This window comes from Aptenodytes patagonicus, chromosome 20 (genome assembly GCF_965638725.1).
Source record: "Aptenodytes patagonicus chromosome 20, bAptPat1.pri.cur, whole genome shotgun sequence".
Taxonomy (NCBI): Eukaryota; Metazoa; Chordata; class Aves; order Sphenisciformes; family Spheniscidae; genus Aptenodytes; species Aptenodytes patagonicus.
In genome coordinates, this window is record NC_134968.1 from 1074891 (window position 1) to 1093305 (window position 18415).

At 42.9% G+C, this 18415-nt stretch overlaps 1 protein-coding gene and 1 long non-coding RNA gene across 2 annotated transcripts; one reads left to right on the plus strand and one right to left on the minus strand.

Moving 5' to 3' along the window:
* The first annotated feature begins 7357 nt into the window (after positions 1-7357).
* LOC143169507 (uncharacterized) lies at positions 7358-13888 on the plus strand. Its single transcript, XM_076356921.1, has 9 exons — positions 7358-8274; positions 8885-8967; positions 9539-9695; positions 10098-10259; positions 10584-10709; positions 10922-11148; positions 11690-12015; positions 12527-12628; positions 13528-13888. Exons 1-9 carry the CDS (start codon positions 7429-7431, stop codon positions 13551-13553), a joined length of 2055 nt encoding a protein of 684 aa, XP_076213036.1. The 5' UTR covers positions 7358-7428; the 3' UTR covers positions 13554-13888.
* Positions 9318-9568, minus strand: LOC143169509 (uncharacterized). Its single transcript, XR_012996897.1, has 2 exons — positions 9515-9568; positions 9318-9407 (listed from the first exon to the last, which is right to left on the minus strand). It is a non-coding gene; the product is annotated as an uncharacterized LOC143169509 (long non-coding RNA).
* Positions 13889-18415: the final 4527 nt, after the last annotated feature.

Below are 18415 nucleotides of genomic sequence, written 5' to 3' on the forward strand. Positions count from 1 at the left end.
ATAGCATTTCTGCCTCTGCTCACGGTCAGTTTATGCACTGCAGTAAGCAGGGAGAGGGGGACGGGGGGCAAAGGGAGGATGGTATTTTGGCTCTGAAGCAGAGAAGCAACAAGGCTGATCCCTGGCGGACAGGGCTGCGAGAAGCAGTGGGGGTGCGGAGAAGGCGGAGCTCGGAGCGGCACCGCCGGCTCCCCGGCGCCGGCCCGGCCGCGCTCCCAGGGCGGCCTCTCGCGGCTCCAGCCGGCGCCGGGCGAAGGAATGCCGGCAGGGACGGCTGGCGCTCGGTTTCTGGCTGATGCGCACCGGGGGTGGGGGGAGAGGTGAATGCCAGCAGCAGGCACACCTCTGGCGGCGTGCCAGGCTGGCCGTGGTGCTCTTCCCAGACTCTGATTTCTCGCCGGCAGCTGCCGCCGTTGCACAAAGCCTTGTACAAACCGCCCGCGTCCTGCCCGCCCCAGGCCTGCCGCCGGCCGCTCCCTCCGCCCGGCCGAGGATTTCGGCTCAACAGCAATGAATCAAATCCTCCCTGAAGTGAGAGGCGGTTTCTCATCGAAACTAGAATCCTGTGAATTTGGCGTCTGAGTTTTCACGTTCTAACTGCCATCGCACTGGCATTTCCCTCTCGCTGCCACATAAGGAAATATCGGCCTGAAACACTTGTGAAAATATTTATACTGTTTTGTTTTAGGTTATTTTTCCAGAGGAAAGAGAAATTGAATGTGTATTTGCCTGTGAACAAAGGGCAAAACTGGTAGTCTATCCGGCTTGTACCAAGACTCAAGCAAAAGTTTCTCATGAGCACTGCATTTATTTCAGATAAAAACTGAGGAGGAGCTGGAATAATAAATTATCATTACATGCAAATGCTGCTTGTGCCAAAGAACAAGGAAATGGAGAAAGTGTCTGGTAAACACAGGCAGACCAGACATCTTGGTACTTTCCAGATCTCTCCATAAGGTGTCAGCTGTTCTTAACTGGCAGATCCAAACAACATGCCAACCTGCCGGTCTTCTGCTCCCAAGTGCCCGGTCTGGCACAGTTCTCTCCTGTTCTTGCTCCAGCCTACCCAAGGAGGGTAAAACAGTGCATTATTGCAGTACGTGGGACTGAGATCAGATATTCTGCTTAAAATGGGACTTACATTTTACTAAGAGGCCGGGAGATGCAGGTAAGTCTGGCTAATACTATCTGTGGCTAAGTGGAAGTTGCTGTTAGACTATACAACAAAAGTACAATAATATGTAATTAAAATAATATCATATAAAAATGTAATGATACACAATATACAGTAATTTCAGTACTGTCCTGGGCCACCTGCACTGGACAGTCCTCTAAGACATATTTGCAATTACTGCACTGCAGTGGCGCGGGGAAGCATTCCCTCCTGCCGCTGCCGATCCCTGCGCCCACCGTGCCGGGCGATTCAGACACATTTTGGGTTTCACTGCATGGGATATTTGGAGATGCAGGAAGAGACGGACATCACAGGCCCAGCGCCACAGTCTGCAGCCTGCTCTCTAGAGGGCACTCGGCTCTCACCGAAACTGCCGAAGGGTGCCCAGGGGAGAGGCGTGCTGCAAACCCAGCTCTGATTGCTTTAATTTTCCTCTAACAGAAATACGCAGCTAAACAGATGAAGTAGCGTCTGTGGTATGTGCTGGGGAGATCCTGCGAGCTGAAAACATGGAACAAGCTATCAGCCCTGACATCTTGCTCCAGCTCGCTCACCTGTATTTAGTGGTCACATCTGTAGTGAGGTTGACATGGCCTGATTCTGTGTGCGTGACTGTTGCAGGAGACGACACAGGCTTCCTCCCTGTCTCTTTGAAGACCCCAGCTGATTCTCCTGTGTGTAAGTAAGTGCACAGAATGGACGTCAGGCTGAAACTCGCTGCACCAATTTGCCAATACCTGTTTATGTTTCTCAAACGGCACTGGAATATTTTGCATCATGTCATTAGGCAGGAGCACAGTGAAACCCAGGCTCTCTGCAGGGGTTGTAACTGTGTTACAGTGACCCTTTGCTGATGAAGGGCTTGCCAATGAAGTGGCATTAGCTGAGACCCCAAAGAGTCAGCTGCACAAGGGGCTATTTAGACCCAAAATGACAAAGTTCCTGACCAAAGGGTTTGTACTGTAAAAGTCTCTTGCAGCTCTGACTCACCTAATTACTGTTCCTATCATAATCACCATTGTTCCATTGGGTGGTGGATCTTCTGAAGGTGCCCTTTAATGTTTCATCAGTACTAGTCTCTGCAATAATGACTGAGTAACAGATCAAGTATAATGTGTGCAAGAGTGATTTTTTTCCTAAAGGAGAGATGTTTGCTGGATTGGATACTACTGACTACCCTTACATGGAGGGCAGCAGATCACCTCCCAGGGCGGCAGTCCAGTTTTAACTGACGGGGGGTGAATGTGCTGTGTTAGGGCCATCAGACGCAACAAGGAGGATATGTTCCAGGGCTATTCCCTGTGACCACACATCTCGGGGTGTGGGTGGATGTCAAAACTTACACCCTGTCTTGCAGAAGAGAGCAGGAGAGGTGGGGACTTACCCTCTCATTTCAAAACAGATAGTTTAAAAACCTTCACTTAAAAAAAGCCTAAGTATGTTTTGGCATGCAGGGAATGATCATAATCAGATGGTTTACACAGAATTTCACTGAGCTCTAGAAACGCACTGCTTTATTTTATTAGATGTGGCCATAAATATACATAGGCAGAAAGAAACAGAATGAACAACACATCCTGTGTACTGTTCCACTAAGTAATGCTAAATATATTTGAAGATGCTCCCACTGGGCACCAGGCGTTCGTGACAATTGTACAAACTGCTGTGGGAACAAACCAAAGTCCACTGGTTGAGTGTCCCACTGCCAGGAGAAGAATGGGGCACAGTTTTTTAACACAACTATTTCTAATTACAAAAATGCATTTAGAGAAAATGAAAGTTTTCACTGGAAATAGTTGGCATTGACAACACTTTCAACCCCAAATATTTCTGGGTGGAACTGCTGCCAGGCACCAACAGCTGAGTTAGTGGGAAAAAAAGATTCCAAAGCACATCGTGCCCTCATCACAGAGTAAACAATTGCGAATCATTAGGTGGGAATAACTTTTTGTTTAGAACTCTCAGTTAATGCACTATTAAAATAATAAACATGATTAAGCCCTAATATGTTTCAACTAATCTGAATCAAATTTTCTTAAGATTTTTCAGTTTTCAAACATCTAGCTTTTTATTGGGATGAGAAAAAAGCCCCTCGTCATTAGTGGAGAGGAGAACAGTTTCATGCTAAGTGTTAGGCAGCTGAACTTCAATGGAGGGAAGAGCAGCATATGTCCTCAGAACAAGAACGATGTTCTCCCTCCAACACAGTCATACTTCAGGGACTGGGTTTCTTCTTTACTATGGAGAAATATTGTTCTATGGGATTATCTGGCGTTAATAAAATTGCTTGATGATCATATAATGGAAGTTAGTTTATAATGTATAATTATGAGAGTGAGTCATATTCCCCAGATAGATCTTCCACAGTTTTTCTCTGTGTAGCAACAGAAGCAAACTGAATTTTCCTGACAAGAACTGACCAGAGGTAGGAAGGATGGAAGAAGATTCATGACCATTGAAGCACCGAAAAGGGTGGGCAACAGTCCAGTTGTACCCCATGAACGTGCTCAGCAGCCTCAGCAGTTTCTCCCAAACACATCAGTCCAAAGGAGGCTGTAAATGCAGAGCTCAGAAAAGGTGGTGCCACGGGAGTTGATAGGAGCTTGTGTGTGCTCAGCTCACCCATCACCGTGCCATCACCCCAGCCCACCACGGAGGCCATTTCAGCCTCACCCCCTACTGCTGCCACACACACCCCAAAGGAAGAAGACTTCATCCTCTCCCAGCCTCTGCTTTCAGCCAACGCACAGCTGTGTTACCGGTGAGCACATGATAATTCTGCCATTTAAGTGCACTGGGTGAATTCATGCCCACAGTGGGTGAGCCTTTCAGGCTTAAATAGTTCACCATCCTCTTCTGGGCAGGAGCTTGTAACAGTTTTATCACAGGAAAGGGGAAGAGGCCTCACTGCAAACAACTATGGTGTCATCCGTCCCCAAGGCATCTTCCTCCTCCTCCTCCACCCCGCTCCTATCTTGGCTGTGAGCTGAAGCTTGTCATGCAAGGGCAGGTTTTCCTGAATGCCATTAAACTCTCAGCTTTGAGGGTACATTGTGACCGTATGTTCTCTCCATCAGTTATACCCAGTGCAAAAAAAAAAAAAAAAAAAAGAAATCTGTTTCAGGACAAGTCCCGTGTTTTAAATCTCACCTTGCAGTTCAATTCACACTTTTTTTTTTTTAATACCAGTGTGAGAGGCAGAGAGGCAGCTTCTCTTTCAGCCTTTCAGAGGTCTCTCAAGCAGAAGAGGACCCAAAAGAGCTCTTTAATGCTCATAACCAACACACCTGAGACTCTACCTGAATACCTGCGAGCAGCCAGGGCCAAGGATGCACAACACAGAGTCTGTAAGAGACATTCACTGGTGATTCACTTGTCACACTGTTCAGCCTCTCCCTAAGCACAGCCATAGCTGCCTCTCAGCCACTGCTCGTTGCAGCAACTGAAGTTTTCTCAGCTTTCTTCATCTGCCCATGACTGAGGACTGTCCTCAGTGTGGTCAGAAGATATGTCAGTGCCTGTTTCCAGCATTGGTAAGCCCACTGAGGCGAGCAAGTAGAGGAAAGTGAATTCAGATGCTCTGCTGGTTATGAGCATCGCATCATGGAGTGACGCCAGGCAATTTTGAGTCTGGGCAATGCCAGAGGAAGCCTTCACAGCTCCTTGTGCTGTACTCGCTGCACCGCAGGCTGTGACAGCAAAGGGCACACCAACTTAGGGTGGACTGCCTTGATGTGTTTGTGGAGCAGCAGCTTGATGCTGCAATAAGCAGCACCAGCCTGAGATTTCATAACGTTTCACTGTCCCATTTCACAGGTACTACTGGAGTTCCTTGCAGTTCCTGCAGAGTTTATTGAAATCTCTCTTCTGTTAAGGTTTTTCCAACCCACCGGGTTCTCTTCTGCAGCACTTATCTCTAGATTTTCCTGGAAACTTTATCTAAGATCATCTAGTTAGCTCAGTATTCTTGCAGATGCTTAGACAATCCTATGAGACATAACTGCAAAGAAAACTACCATTTCATAAAACAGCTTCCATCTTACTTTGAAATAAAACATTGCTTTCAGGAACCATTTGTTCCATAACTTCTATCCCTGATCCTGGCCAGTCATTTCTAGATACACTGAATCCATCAGGCTTCTTCATTTTTAAGGAGCTAATCTTCACTCTTGAGGTGTGTTGCCTGCACGAATTCTAGGGAAAAAATGGCATTAAATCTTCCTTTCATGTATTAAACATGAAGCTGTGAAGTATCTTGCACACAAGCATCCTCACTGATATTCAAACTATCCAAACATGTTCTTTTTGTGAACGGAAGACATGAAGCTTAGTCCACCTGAAAGGAATGACTCATACAAAAGATGTAATAAACATCTTTCCAGACAAGAGAAAACCCTTACACTTCTGCAGAATTATACAGAACAACATAGAAACCTATCCATGCCCTTATAACATGGGTGTCAGCAACTGGAAGCCAACAGTTAAACAGAACATAACCCAATGGTTTCATGAGCCGAAGTAGCTGTTAGTACAGACGAGAATTTTGTGCACCTCAAGAGAAAAGGATTTCTCACTGGAACAGGCTAAAATTATGACTTAGACTCCACTAAGTTTTGTAGCGAACGATTTAAATTTCTACAAGGCTGAGAAGGCCTTGCTTCCTCGGACATTTCAGAAATGAAGTCTAGCAGAAGATGAAACTTTAGGTGTGTCCTACTGTGTGGGCAAGGGTGTGCTGGGAGGTGCATTTATAAAAAGATGTTTCCACAAACAATTGCTATAACCCATAACAAACAACACTAAATTAGCAACAACCAACATCACAAAGGCTGGGCAAGAGAAGAATAATACAGCAAATCAATACAGGAAGTTGGATATCACACAACTAATTCAACCTAAAAGAATGACAGCTAACAGACTGCATTTTGCTAAAGATCATGTGCCTGGGAAGGAGGACAGATGTGAGAGGCAGTCAGGAAAGAAATGTCAAATGTTTGAGGCTCAGGTTGCTGTAAGAGCTCAGAAGACGGATGCTCAGCTGAACTATCCACTGCTATGTATTTGAAAAAGATACAATCTTAAAAGAAGAAGATGCACGATAGCAAATATTTCCTACTTTTGGTCATGCTGTGTCCATGAATGGAAAACAAAACTGAAGGGAAAATGCTATTTTGATGTACAACTTATTGACTTAATCCCCAAACCAGGAACTTAACCTTTCTCCTCCAAGTAAGTATGTTTGTATTTGCACTGCGGAAGGAAAACTTCCTGACTGAAATTTTGAAATCCCTTCAGGAGTGAGAACGTTGCCTCTCATATTCACAGACATGTCAAGAGAGACTAGCCCAGAGCCAGGATGCTTTCCCAGGTCTCTCAACCATCCTGTAACTGCATTTGGTCCGAGCACATGAAGAGTTATTCCCTGCAACAACCTGTCACACTTCCTTTCCTTATAGTCTTACACAGAGCTATTTTCCAGTTGTTGTCATACAGATTTTCATAACTAAATTGTTATTTATAGAAGATAATTGTAGATGTATGTTTAAATTGCCAACACGCACAGTATTTCCCAATGTTCACTAAATTTTTATGAGAAATTGCAAAGACGTCAGAGTGGTTGAGTGTACCTACAAAATACATCCTGCAGTATGTTTTCAAAAGGCATAAAGCAACAAAGGACTAAAAATAAGGAGCATACAGCATAAGATAACCATAAACCAGAACCTATTAAAACATCACTTAAGTATAAAAAAATCAGCTGGGATTCCTTGACAAATATCTGAAAAGAAAGAGCATGAGGAATGACTACATTGAAAGACAGAGAGTAACATTCATTGCTGTCCCATGTTATCACAGTTTATTGTGCTGAAAGAGATGTGAACAGGATGAGGTGAGTGGGATGAGTTTAATTCAGATGACTGTATGTCAGTGGATTAGATCACAGAATAGATCTACCTAATTCAGAGCCACCCAATAGAAATTACATGTTTTGTATTAATAAACAAACGGTCATGAACACTTTTAGTATAGGTTAAGCTTCCTGCAACTCTCAAACATCTCCCTTTGGCAAATTACCCTTGGCATAGAAACTACGGCTTGCGAATGCACATGGGAAGAAGGTACTCCCTTTGATGGTGACACCCACTATCTCAGGTATAAATGCAGACCAAGCAGGGTGGAATTTGGAGCCATGATTCCAGAACAACTGTAAGACCAGCTTTGAGTTTCAACCCGAGTCATTCACTGCTGCCACTATGAGCTGTGGCTCCAAGCAGACCTCTAAAAGCTGCCTGCGAGGGAGCAGTGGTGGTGGTGGAGGGGGCAGTAAGTATTCCTCTGCCTCCTCAAGAAGAATCACTTCTAGGACAAGTGGTGGTGGCAGGATTTCTGGCAGCAGTTGTGGCGGAGGAAGTTCCAGGAGCAGCTGTGGTGGGGGAGCTAGCGGTGGTAGTTATGGAAAGATCAGGCACAGTAGTTACGGAGGAGGAATGAGTGGCGGTAGTTGTGGAGGAGGAATGAGTGGTGGTGGTTATGGAGGGGGAATGAGTGGTGGTTATTGTGGAGGAGGAATGAGTGGTGGTGGTTATGGAGGGGGAATGAGTGGTGGTTATTGTGGAGGAGGAATGAGTGGCGGTAGTTGTGGAGGAGGAATGAGTGGTGGTGGTTATGGAGGGGGAATGAGTGGTGGTTATTGTGGAGGGGGAATGAGTGGCGGTAGTTGTGGAGGAGGAATGAGTGGTGGTGGTTATGGAGGGGGAATGGGCTGTGGCAGCATGGGAGTGGGCTTTGGATCAGGTGGGTGTGGGTTTGGTGGTGGTTATGGAGGAAGCTTTGGTAAAGGCGGTGCTGGTTTCAGTGGTGGCAACTTTGGCATTGGTGGCTTCCATGGAGGGAATGTGGGAATTCTCTCCAACGATGAAAAGCTGACCATGCAGAGCCTTAATGAACGCCTGGCTTCTTACCTGAATACGGTCAGAAATTTGGAAATGGAAAATGCTCAGCTTGAACAATTAATCAGGGAGTGGTACCAGAAGCAAGGTCCTACTGGTACAAAGGACTACAGCCACTATTATGGAAAAATTGAAGACCTTCAACATCAGGTAGGATTTTCTACAGAGAAGTTTAAGCATTGACAGACTTTTTGTAATTGAGTAAAATCTTTGAGGCACCCAGCATGGATACTTCTAAACTCACTAAGTGTCACTCTGAAAGTGCCTCTTGCACTTGAAATTCTGCCTTCTGTGCACGCATCCAACTATCTCCAACTAGAGGTGGAGAAAGGATGCACATCCCCTATAGCACACCCCACAGACCATTTGTTGGCAGACTCTCAGAACGCCTGTAGTGGATCTTAGAGCATAGGGAAAATGGTAACAATTACCCTCTGGGATGTGCAGTGTCTGACATTTGAGTACAGCCCTTGGCCTGCAGGCATGGAAGGTGAGACAGAGCTATGGCGGTGACACCAAGCCTCTTGACAGGACTCTCCTACTCACAAAACAGTTTTTGCTGTTCTGATGCTATTTTCACACAGGTACCTCTTTGTTTTGCACTGTAGATGACCTTTCCCGGCCTCTGTATGTAGGAAATGCTATTCCCCTCAGACACCTGGGAATTATAACAAGAAGATCGCATTCATATTTCTGTCCCTTGTGCAAACCTGGGAGATTCACAGGAAGATTTTCCTCAGCATATTGTCTTCTCTTCTAGCTTGTGACTGCAGCTGTGGAAACCAACAAGGTACTTTTGGACCTGGATAACACAAGGATGACTGCAGAAGACTTCAGGATAAAGTAAATATATATTCCTCTTTTCCAGGCGCCGACTTCCTTTCTCCTACTTTCCTTAACTTAGTTTCATAAATTCATTCCATAAACAAATATCACTCCACAGAGACTAGGGTTCTTCCTGGTTCCATGGCAGCACAACTGAAATAATTTGTAAGACTTCAAAATTCTTCATCATTTCTATAACGATCTTCAATGGGAATACTCCCTATGGCTGTGGAGTCAAAGCTTAAAAAAAGCTTTATTTTTAAGGAAAGAAAAATTGTGATTTTCTCTCACTGAAAGTCAGATGAAACAGATAGATGAAACCTGCACAAAGTCTATGGCAAGAGGAGACAATGAAAAAGGCCACAGAATACATTTTAACATTAAAGTTTAATATTAATATTAAATGTTAAGTAGTGGCTGCTGATTTCATAATTCTGCTGGTTGAGAGATGCTATGTGCTACAAAGTATAGACAAAAAAGCAGACACTGAGATACTGGAATATGTGAACTTTTTCATAAATAAAGTCAGTAGGAGAAGGACTGAGAACCCAAGACCAGGACTGACCTTTCTGCACTGTCCTTGACGCAGGTACGAGACAGAATATTGTCTCCGGCAGAATGTGGAGGCTGACATTAATAGCTTGCGACCCTTGTTGGATAACCTGACTCTGAGCAGGTCTGACCTTGAAATGCAGTTTGAGTCTCTAAAGGAGGAGATGATTGACCTCAAGAAGAACCATGAGGAGGTAAGAGCCAGCTCCTTGAAAGGCAAACTGCAGAGGAAAACAAGAACACTTAGAATATCGGAAATGTGGGCAGGTTTCGCAGGTAACATCCTCTGCACTAAATAGTCTTCCCTGCTCTCCTAACGCACGGCAGCTGGGCAAGGGGCCTCCTGAGACAGGCTGACTGCCAGGCCCAGGCTGTTCCAGGGCATCTCCTAGCACAGTCCCTCTCAACAAGCAATGACTGGGAAGTCAAGGCCAAATAATTGCAACAAGAAAAACAAACGAACATACATATATATGTTGTTGAAAGGATCCAGGATGGTTTATGATGTCAGAGCAAGTTAACTGACTTCAAAACTCTTTTGCAAAGTAATTTCACCATTTTTGTTTATTTGCCTTGGGCCTGGGTTTTCTCTGCAGGAAATTAAATCGCTGCAAACACAGTCCAGCGGTGATGTGAATGTGGAGGTGAATGCCGCTCCAGGAGAGGATCTGCTGAAAAAACTGAATGATATGAGACAAGAATATGAAAATATTATTCAGAAAAACCGTGAAGAGGTTGAAAGGTGGTATGAAAGCAAGGTAAATGGTTACAATTTGAATGTTCACATTACAAAAGCAAAACAATACCAAATTTTGGTAAGAATTTCCTGTAGTTGAATGACACTTTGAACGACAAGATCCATTGCTTTTAGGATATAATGGTGGAATCCCCTTGATTAAAATAAAGGAAATCATAAGTGGGCTTGAACTGCACTGGTAGAGCCATATAAGCGGGTTTAAACAGCCCCCATATTATAAGCGGCCCTGCTTCAACTTGTTGTGTTGCCAGCTTCCATGCTAAACTACCATGTTGACATTGTAAGTAAAACCCAAAAACTCCAATTCTGTATATTAATTTTTCAGATGGAGGAAGTGAGTCAACAAGTCCACTCAAGTGGCCAGGAAGTGGAATCAAGCAACCAACAGATCTCTGTGCTGAGACGTGAATATCAAAGCCTGGAAATTGAGCTGCAGTCGCAAATCAGCATGGTAGGTAACGATTGCTTCTGATCCTCTGATATGCGAAGAACATGTGAGTTGCCGGAATGACAGGAGATCAGCTATAGCTAGCACTCCATTTAATGAAGATGCTTGGTGTATCTGACACCATGTAAGATTTTTCTCATTTTGGGCATAAGAATGATCTACACTCCCATAATGTGCTACATTCCCATGAACACTATTTTTTCTTTCATTCTCAGGTACAGTCTTTGCAGTCCAGCTTGGAAGACACAGAACGTCGCTACAACATGCAGCTGCAGCAGATCCAGTGTATGATCGGCCCCTTGGAGGAGGAGCTGGCCAGCATCCGCTGTGAGATGGAGAGTCAGAATGAAGAGTACAAGATGCTCCTGGGCATCAAGATCCGACTGGAACAGGAGATTGCTCAGTACCGGGCACTGCTTGAGGAAGGGCAGCATGATATTAGGTATGTACATTCAGATTAATTAACATGCCATCTCTGCAAATGGGTGAAGATGAAAGTAGCAATAGTTATATTAGGAACTAGTGCAACTGATTCATCATCAACATATTTACTACAATCACAAGAATTCATACGGAATCTAAATCTTAGCTGGCAGTGTACAAAGCTGTATTATTCTATACTTATGAACTGGACAAAAAAGTTTACAAAAGTATTTAGAACTATAATTTGCCATTTCTTCTCCTAAGTACAATCAGGAAGTACAGTTTTATATGAAAAAGAAAGGTAAGCAAGAAAATAACTGTCTTTTATAAATACTCAACGCACATATTTTGAAAGACTTCTAAAGCCATCCCTTATCTTTCTTTTTCTTCTTCTGCGCAGATCAGTTAATTTGTCTTTAATTAGGATAGTTTAAAACCAGTTCTCTAGAACGTGTTTCACACAGTAGTACTTTCTTAGTCATACGAGGAGCTCAGAGGGATGACAGACAGTGGTTATGTTGCTATAAATCTTATACATACATGCCCTTTCATCCTTACAGCATCTCACAGGGAGGAGCTGGTGGTGGATCTTCAGGAGGAGGAGGTCATGGAGGAACTAGCTGGTCTTCTGGAAGAGGAAGTAGTGGAGGAGGAAGTAGCTGGTCCTCAGGTGGGGGAAGCAGTGGAGGAAGAATTGGAGGATCCTACGGAAGAACTTCCTCTTCCGGAGGCGGAGGAGGAGGGAGTGGAGGAAGAACAGGAGGTGGAGCCTGTGGTAAAACTTCAGGGGGAGGAAGTGACAGTGGTGGAGGAGGAGGGGGCAAATCCTGCCTCTTTCACTCTTCATCTTCCCAGTCCCACTCTGGCAACTCTTGTGAAAGCCAAGGTAAAAACTGGAATAAAAGAGTACATCCTTCCATTAACTTTTTTCTCTGAATAGCAGGAAAGGATATGACAGCTTCCTTCTTTATTTGGAAATCTGGAGATATTTTTGCTATTTTTTTGCCAATCATGTTTTAAGTCCACTCTGACATTTGTTCTTATACAGTAACATTATCAACATGGTAGTATTTTCACAAGTGACTCAAATGAAGAGGATGTTCTGAAGAATTGTATCAGAGGACTTGTAGAAAGAGGAAATGAAGGGGGGAAAGGAAAAATAATGCCCAATCCAAAGTATGCAGGGAACCAGGGAAGTCAGTAGTTTCGGAATGAAGCCAAATGTTAGAAATTTAATTTGTATTGAGGGGGCAAAATGGTTAAAGATGGGTAAAATAGTTGGAACACTCAAGACATTTAAAATATAAGGCGTATCAGCTGCAAACTCCTGAAGTAGCAAAAGATGGGGAGTGACCAAAAGGTCTTTTCCATGTCTGATTTCACGGCTGTGATTCCAGGAGGTGCTGGGAACACGAAGCTCTGCCTGGAAGGGAATAAAACATTGGACAGAGGAGCAACAATGGAGGAAGTGTCCGAAGCCATAAAAACAATGAGATTGGGTAAGGCTCCAGGTCCTGACAGCATCTCAGACAAATGCCTGAAAACGTTGAAAATGAACAGGAAGTTATAATTTTTAGAAAGGTTCTCTTCCACTTCTGATTTTTTAAAAAAAGATGGAAAATGATCCTGCTTTGATTTATTCCTTTTATTTATTCCATTTATTCCTTCTTATCAAGGAAGTAACAGGGATATTAATCTTAGTTAAAGATGTAGTCTGTCTCACAAACATGCTGTTTTCCATCACAGACTGACAGTTGGTCATGAAAGCATTGGCTAGTCCAAAAGGCCTGAAGCCATCAATGTAGAAAGTAAGAATACTACACAGACTCTCTTGATGCTGAAAACAAAGGCAGTGAATTCAGAAGGCTTTTGTGTAATGAGTAAGATTTTTTGGTAAGATTTGGTGCAGATGAGATCTAGTTGTTAAAACTTAATAGGCTTTGTGAACTCCTCCGTAAAAATTTACTCCTTTGATCAAACATCCTATCTGACTTGCAACAGTCCTACATGTGCCAATACTTGGTAGGCAAGATTAAAATATATTATGTGCCATCCTACTTTTAAAAATTTGTTGTAAATACCCACATAAATACAGATTCTAAGTTCATCTGTATTTGATTTATACTGCTACAGTCACTCTAAATTTAAAGAGTGATTTACACTTATGCAGTTGAGACTAGAAGCAAGTCCATGTATTTAATATGATAAAGCTGCAAACACACATGCTTGTACAAATGTTAAGTGTGACACTGTTCTAACCTTTCCAGAATGCTGGGAAAAAAATCTAGTCCACTGAGAACTGCACAGTTTATAATTATGAAGTAACAAAAAGATTAAAAATGCTGAATAAGATAACACTTCTTCAAAGAAATTCTTGCTTCCCTTCATCTTTCAACAGGGAGTTTTAGAAAGTCTGAGGACTGATTGGCAAAACCAGCATCTTCCACTGCAGGACCTTACCAGCGGGCCTTCAGACCAAGCAAGACTTGACCTAGCATGTCCAATCATGCCTCTGCGAAGAGCAAGAGGAAAGACTTGTTCAAGTTACTCAACACTGTTCACTCCAGGGGCTCATCAGAACTCTCTGGATGGCCTACCCGCTTCTTCCATCTGAATTTCTGTGCCTAATCACTGTTACCTGAGTTAATCTCTACCGTGATTGGTATTCTTGTGGGAAAAAAAAAAAAAAAACCAACCAAAAAAACCCCCCCAAAAATAAATGCTAATAAATCTTTGCTTCTCTTTGATGCAATCAGAAAGCCATGTCTGGGAGAAATTTCCTTTAGCGGATATTTTTGTTTAAATCAGCTACAAATATTAAGTCCTACCTGTGGAATACACAATAACATGTCAGATTATGCATAAGACCCAAAAGTTTCCAGCGACATATTCACCATTTAAGACTAACTGGGCAAAACTTTGAAGAATACACTACCAGGTACAATGCTCTGGTGGTGCCTGCAATGGGAAAACTAACAGTCAAAAAACTTACTCATTTCTGCTATTAACTGCTATCAGGGAAAGAGAGGGTGGGTTTAAGGAACTGACTATTACCTAGAAAGTCTCTTAAAAAAAATCTTCCTAAGGAGTCACTAAAATGCATTATGAAACTTTTTTATCATGGAATTTAAAGATGGAAATGTTCAGCTCCCAGTGCCAAAACACCCCTGAGTGCAGAACTCAAATCACGTACAATTGATTATCCAAAATAAACACATTTTGAGTGCTACCTTGGGTGCACATTGGATAACAAGTGGATAAAAGTTCAGTAATAGGGTATCCCTACTTTGTGACAGTAGTTACCCGTACTGTAAAATAACTTCCTAAAGCTGGAGTATGAACCAAATTGCATGCATATGGTCTTACAGAAGAAGGAATTCACAGGCTAGTTTTACTGATCATAACCATGCCTTGCTGTCTGGTAGCTGTACAATACCTGGCCTCTTCTATGTATTTCCACTTCAGGGCATTTCTCATGTCTAAGTACAGACAGGTATACATTTTACAAAGACGACTGGCAAATTATTCATATTTAGGATGTGATTTTACAAAACCCAGTGGTAGGTTGAGAGGAAAAAAAAAAAGATACCCAAGAGAAAAGATTCCCAAGCCGATTTTAAGGGTTGCCTACAGATCACACAGTAGAGGGACTGCTCACACCAATAAGGGTGCAGATGCCCTAAAAGATAGAGATTGAACTTTTTTTTCTCTGTTTTAATTATAGCCATGTTCCCCTCCTTTATGCCCTGGATGGGTGCTAATTGGCCAGAGGGTTGTCTCTGCCCGCTCCCCCATGCTGTATCCCTTACAGTGCTTTCCATTTCTGTTGAGGTTAATTAAACATGGGGTCTGCGTAAGCAGAACTTCTATGGGCTGAATTGCTGAAATGAACTATATGGGGAATTTCACTTGAAAATATTTCAGAGGGCTTCTCACATGACACCTCTTCACTAATACATTCTTTATCCCTCGCATTTCTCAACTCACCTCCTTAAACACAAACAAAGGGAACCAGATAGGAGTATCACTGCTGTAGGTTTTTCTCTCTCAGTTTTACAGTCATGAGTTCTGTTTTTTCACTCTGAGGAGGGCATCACCCACTGGAGAAGGTTGAGAAACACAGATTGAGTGGGAGACCGTGGGAACGGGAATCCTGAACGCCCGAGTTCTAGGCAGATCTGTGCCAGTGATTCACTGCATTGCCTTATGCCAGGCGCTCAGCCAATGTGATTAGTATTCGAAAAGAAAAAAAAATCTAGGAAGAAATTTTTTTTTCTGACCAGTGTCTCTATGGGAGCCTGAGGAACTGGCTAATCTTCATGAAGGACTGCTTTATATATAAGCATGCACTGATATCCCTGACCTGACATGCTAAGAGGCAGTGTTGATTACATTTGCAAGGATACCCCCATCTCCCTCCTACTGCAAAATCGCCTACTTCATTTTTAAAATCCTTGCAGCATCAAATCATACTTTTCTCTATATTGCTAGCTATCCCCTAAACCTCCCCTCCCTGTTTGCTCTGCTAGTTTTACACCTCTTGCAGGCTGTGACAATTCTTTCTTAGACCTGTCTATTCAGGATACCAAACTAACAGCCCAAATTAAAGAATACTCCCAATAGAGCCCCTCTGCTTCTCACACCTCCTCTAAGAGCCTGCCAAGTTAATCTCAAAAATGTTTCTGCTGAGTGCATGCTTCCTGGCTTTTATAGGGTGATTTACAGGCCATCACCTGACCTCTGGCCTTATAGCAACACTGGGAGGGTATTAGGAGGTTAGATACAATTTACTTGGAGGAGTAGTCTGTCTGTGCTGGAGCTCGCTGCTCTGCACCATTGTAGCAGCTCTGGGGACTACCGATACCTCTCGCTCCTTGATCCTGTACCTCTTTCCAAAAACATAACTTACTTTTAGTATTTTTACTGCCAGTTATCTAATTATCTAGCATCTATGCACCTAACCTTGCAGAAGAAATTCCACTGAAACAAGTCCTTGTGAGAGCGAAGCAGAATGAAACTTGAAGAAGAGTTTAAAGTGTGGGAAGGAGAATCCACACGGCAACGAGGCAGTTCAGTACTGTGTCCGAGAAACCGGCACTGCAGTACAAACATGCAAACATTAGAATGCAATGTGTTGTAACAGGCTATGCAATTCTGCTGCTGATTTAAATGCTTGCTTTCATATGCTATAATCACGCACAGAAATAAGGAAAAATTTCTGAGCAATTAGGATAAATAATACAATATTAGTTACTACTTTTACTACTCAGCATTGATCGTACTGTCTTCTTCCTTACCTAAAATCTGTACCTTTCTTAACAAGGTGTTCTTGTAATGTTCCTTGCATGTAATGAGTCTGCATCTATAATGCAAATAAGCTTCATAATAAAGTTTATTTGCTACACGTTACAGTATATGACAAAATAAATACTAACCACCAATAAACTTAAAAAACCCCCTACTTAATCATGGCATTAGTGCTCATTACAGACAAAAAGAAGACTGAACTTAGATGGTTTCTTACCATACCCTGGAAGAAAGTGCCAATTTAAGTATTCTTTCCTTTTTCCATTTTGTATATACAAAATCTGCATCTAGGTTATCACTAGCATTTGCTTTCTGAGAGAACAGGCTCATGATAGTAACAATGATGCAAAAAAACTTATGTGGAGGAACAGAGCTAGGAAACCAAAACTATTGCAAAGCAGGAGTAAGAAATACAAATATTGTAGTGTCAGGTGTCAAAGCTTAAGGCATGCCTAAAGTGGGACTCCAGCAATATTAAGAGCAGTGAGGAGAACCCTGCACTTTTTATTTGCATGCATTTTGTTAGGCATTAATCAGCATAATAAGCTTTAATTTTATAAGCACAAAATGTTGCAATTAGGATACTTATCTGGTGTTCCTATTAATGCTCTGAGAAGAAAATTGTGGTACGTGTTAGAACAAGACCTTCAGAACAACCTTAGGCAAAAATAAATGTGCACACACACTCCTGTATGTTTGGCTTCAGTACTCCCAGAGCAATTCATTTGTCCATTTGAAGACATAGATGTAATTTCAAAATTGCCTATGCATATATTCTGCTGATCTGTCTTTTGTTTAGCATTAATTGTCAGCCCTATTAATTGTCAAACACGGGCTATATTCATGGGCTACAGAATTAGTACAGCAAAGTATTCCATTTCACTGCACTGTTGGAGGGGAAGGAAGAAACTAGCAAATCTTCCTAGAGCCCACCCTTCTCAACATGAATGTCCTAGTGGTTTTTCTTCATTTTTATGAGGGGGTAACACAGGTTGCTTAGGCAGTCATTTGCTTGAAGTGTTGGGGGTTTTTCTGTGATAATAATTCTTTATATGGACAATCAAGCAGGGGCCAGATCCCCAGAGGCAGTAGGCATAAACAGGATTTAGCTACATTTAGACTGGCTGAAATCCAAAGCTCTGATTCCCAAATCCTGGCTCAGTGGGTATTTAACCACCTTGAATTATTACAGTCACTAAATCTTACTTTTTGACTAACAAGTTCTATAGGCTGCTTCTGCACTTGCTCAGACCAGGCTGAGGCTAAGGGGAACAAGTACCAGCTCCTTCCCACTTCCCACTGGCAAGCAGAGACCACGCAGGTTACCCCTGAAGTGTGTAAATCCTCCGCAGATGTGCTGTAGATGCCCACAGCCTGGAGGGGAGCTGAGGCTGCTTACCCCAAATGGACTGAGGCACCTAAACTCTAGAGAGAGGCAGGAGACCTTGTTGGCAGATGCTTTTATCATGCCCTCCAGCTGTCATAGGCAATATAAAAACCACTGTTCCATTTTGGTACCAACAAAAAAAAATAATTCCGATCAAATTGACTTGACCCTGCAGGAGACTGGGGTAATCACAGAAAAACAACTCTCTGATTCTGGCTCAGAAAGTGATAGAAATGATAACTGGCAGCTGATAGACAGTAATTAGCAGCCTGTAAACTGCCTGTCAGCTGGAGGTCACAAAAGCCTTGACCATGGCTGCCACATCCAAATGACAAAAATGGCGTGTACATTTTCAGGACCTGAGCAACAGGCATTCTTCCCATCAACCTACTTGCATGGAAGATCCACGTTATCCTGCACAAAGTGTTGGCTTGGAGAGTGCTAGAGGTTTTAAACTTCACAGGCAAGCTCACTGCTGCCTTAGTAGTCCTTGTTTCCTTTGCTGGGTCTAATCTAAATTTCTTTGGAAATTATTGTGATTTCACTAGAATATTATGAGATAAAGTAGGAATAAAGAGCGAGCGCAGACTCC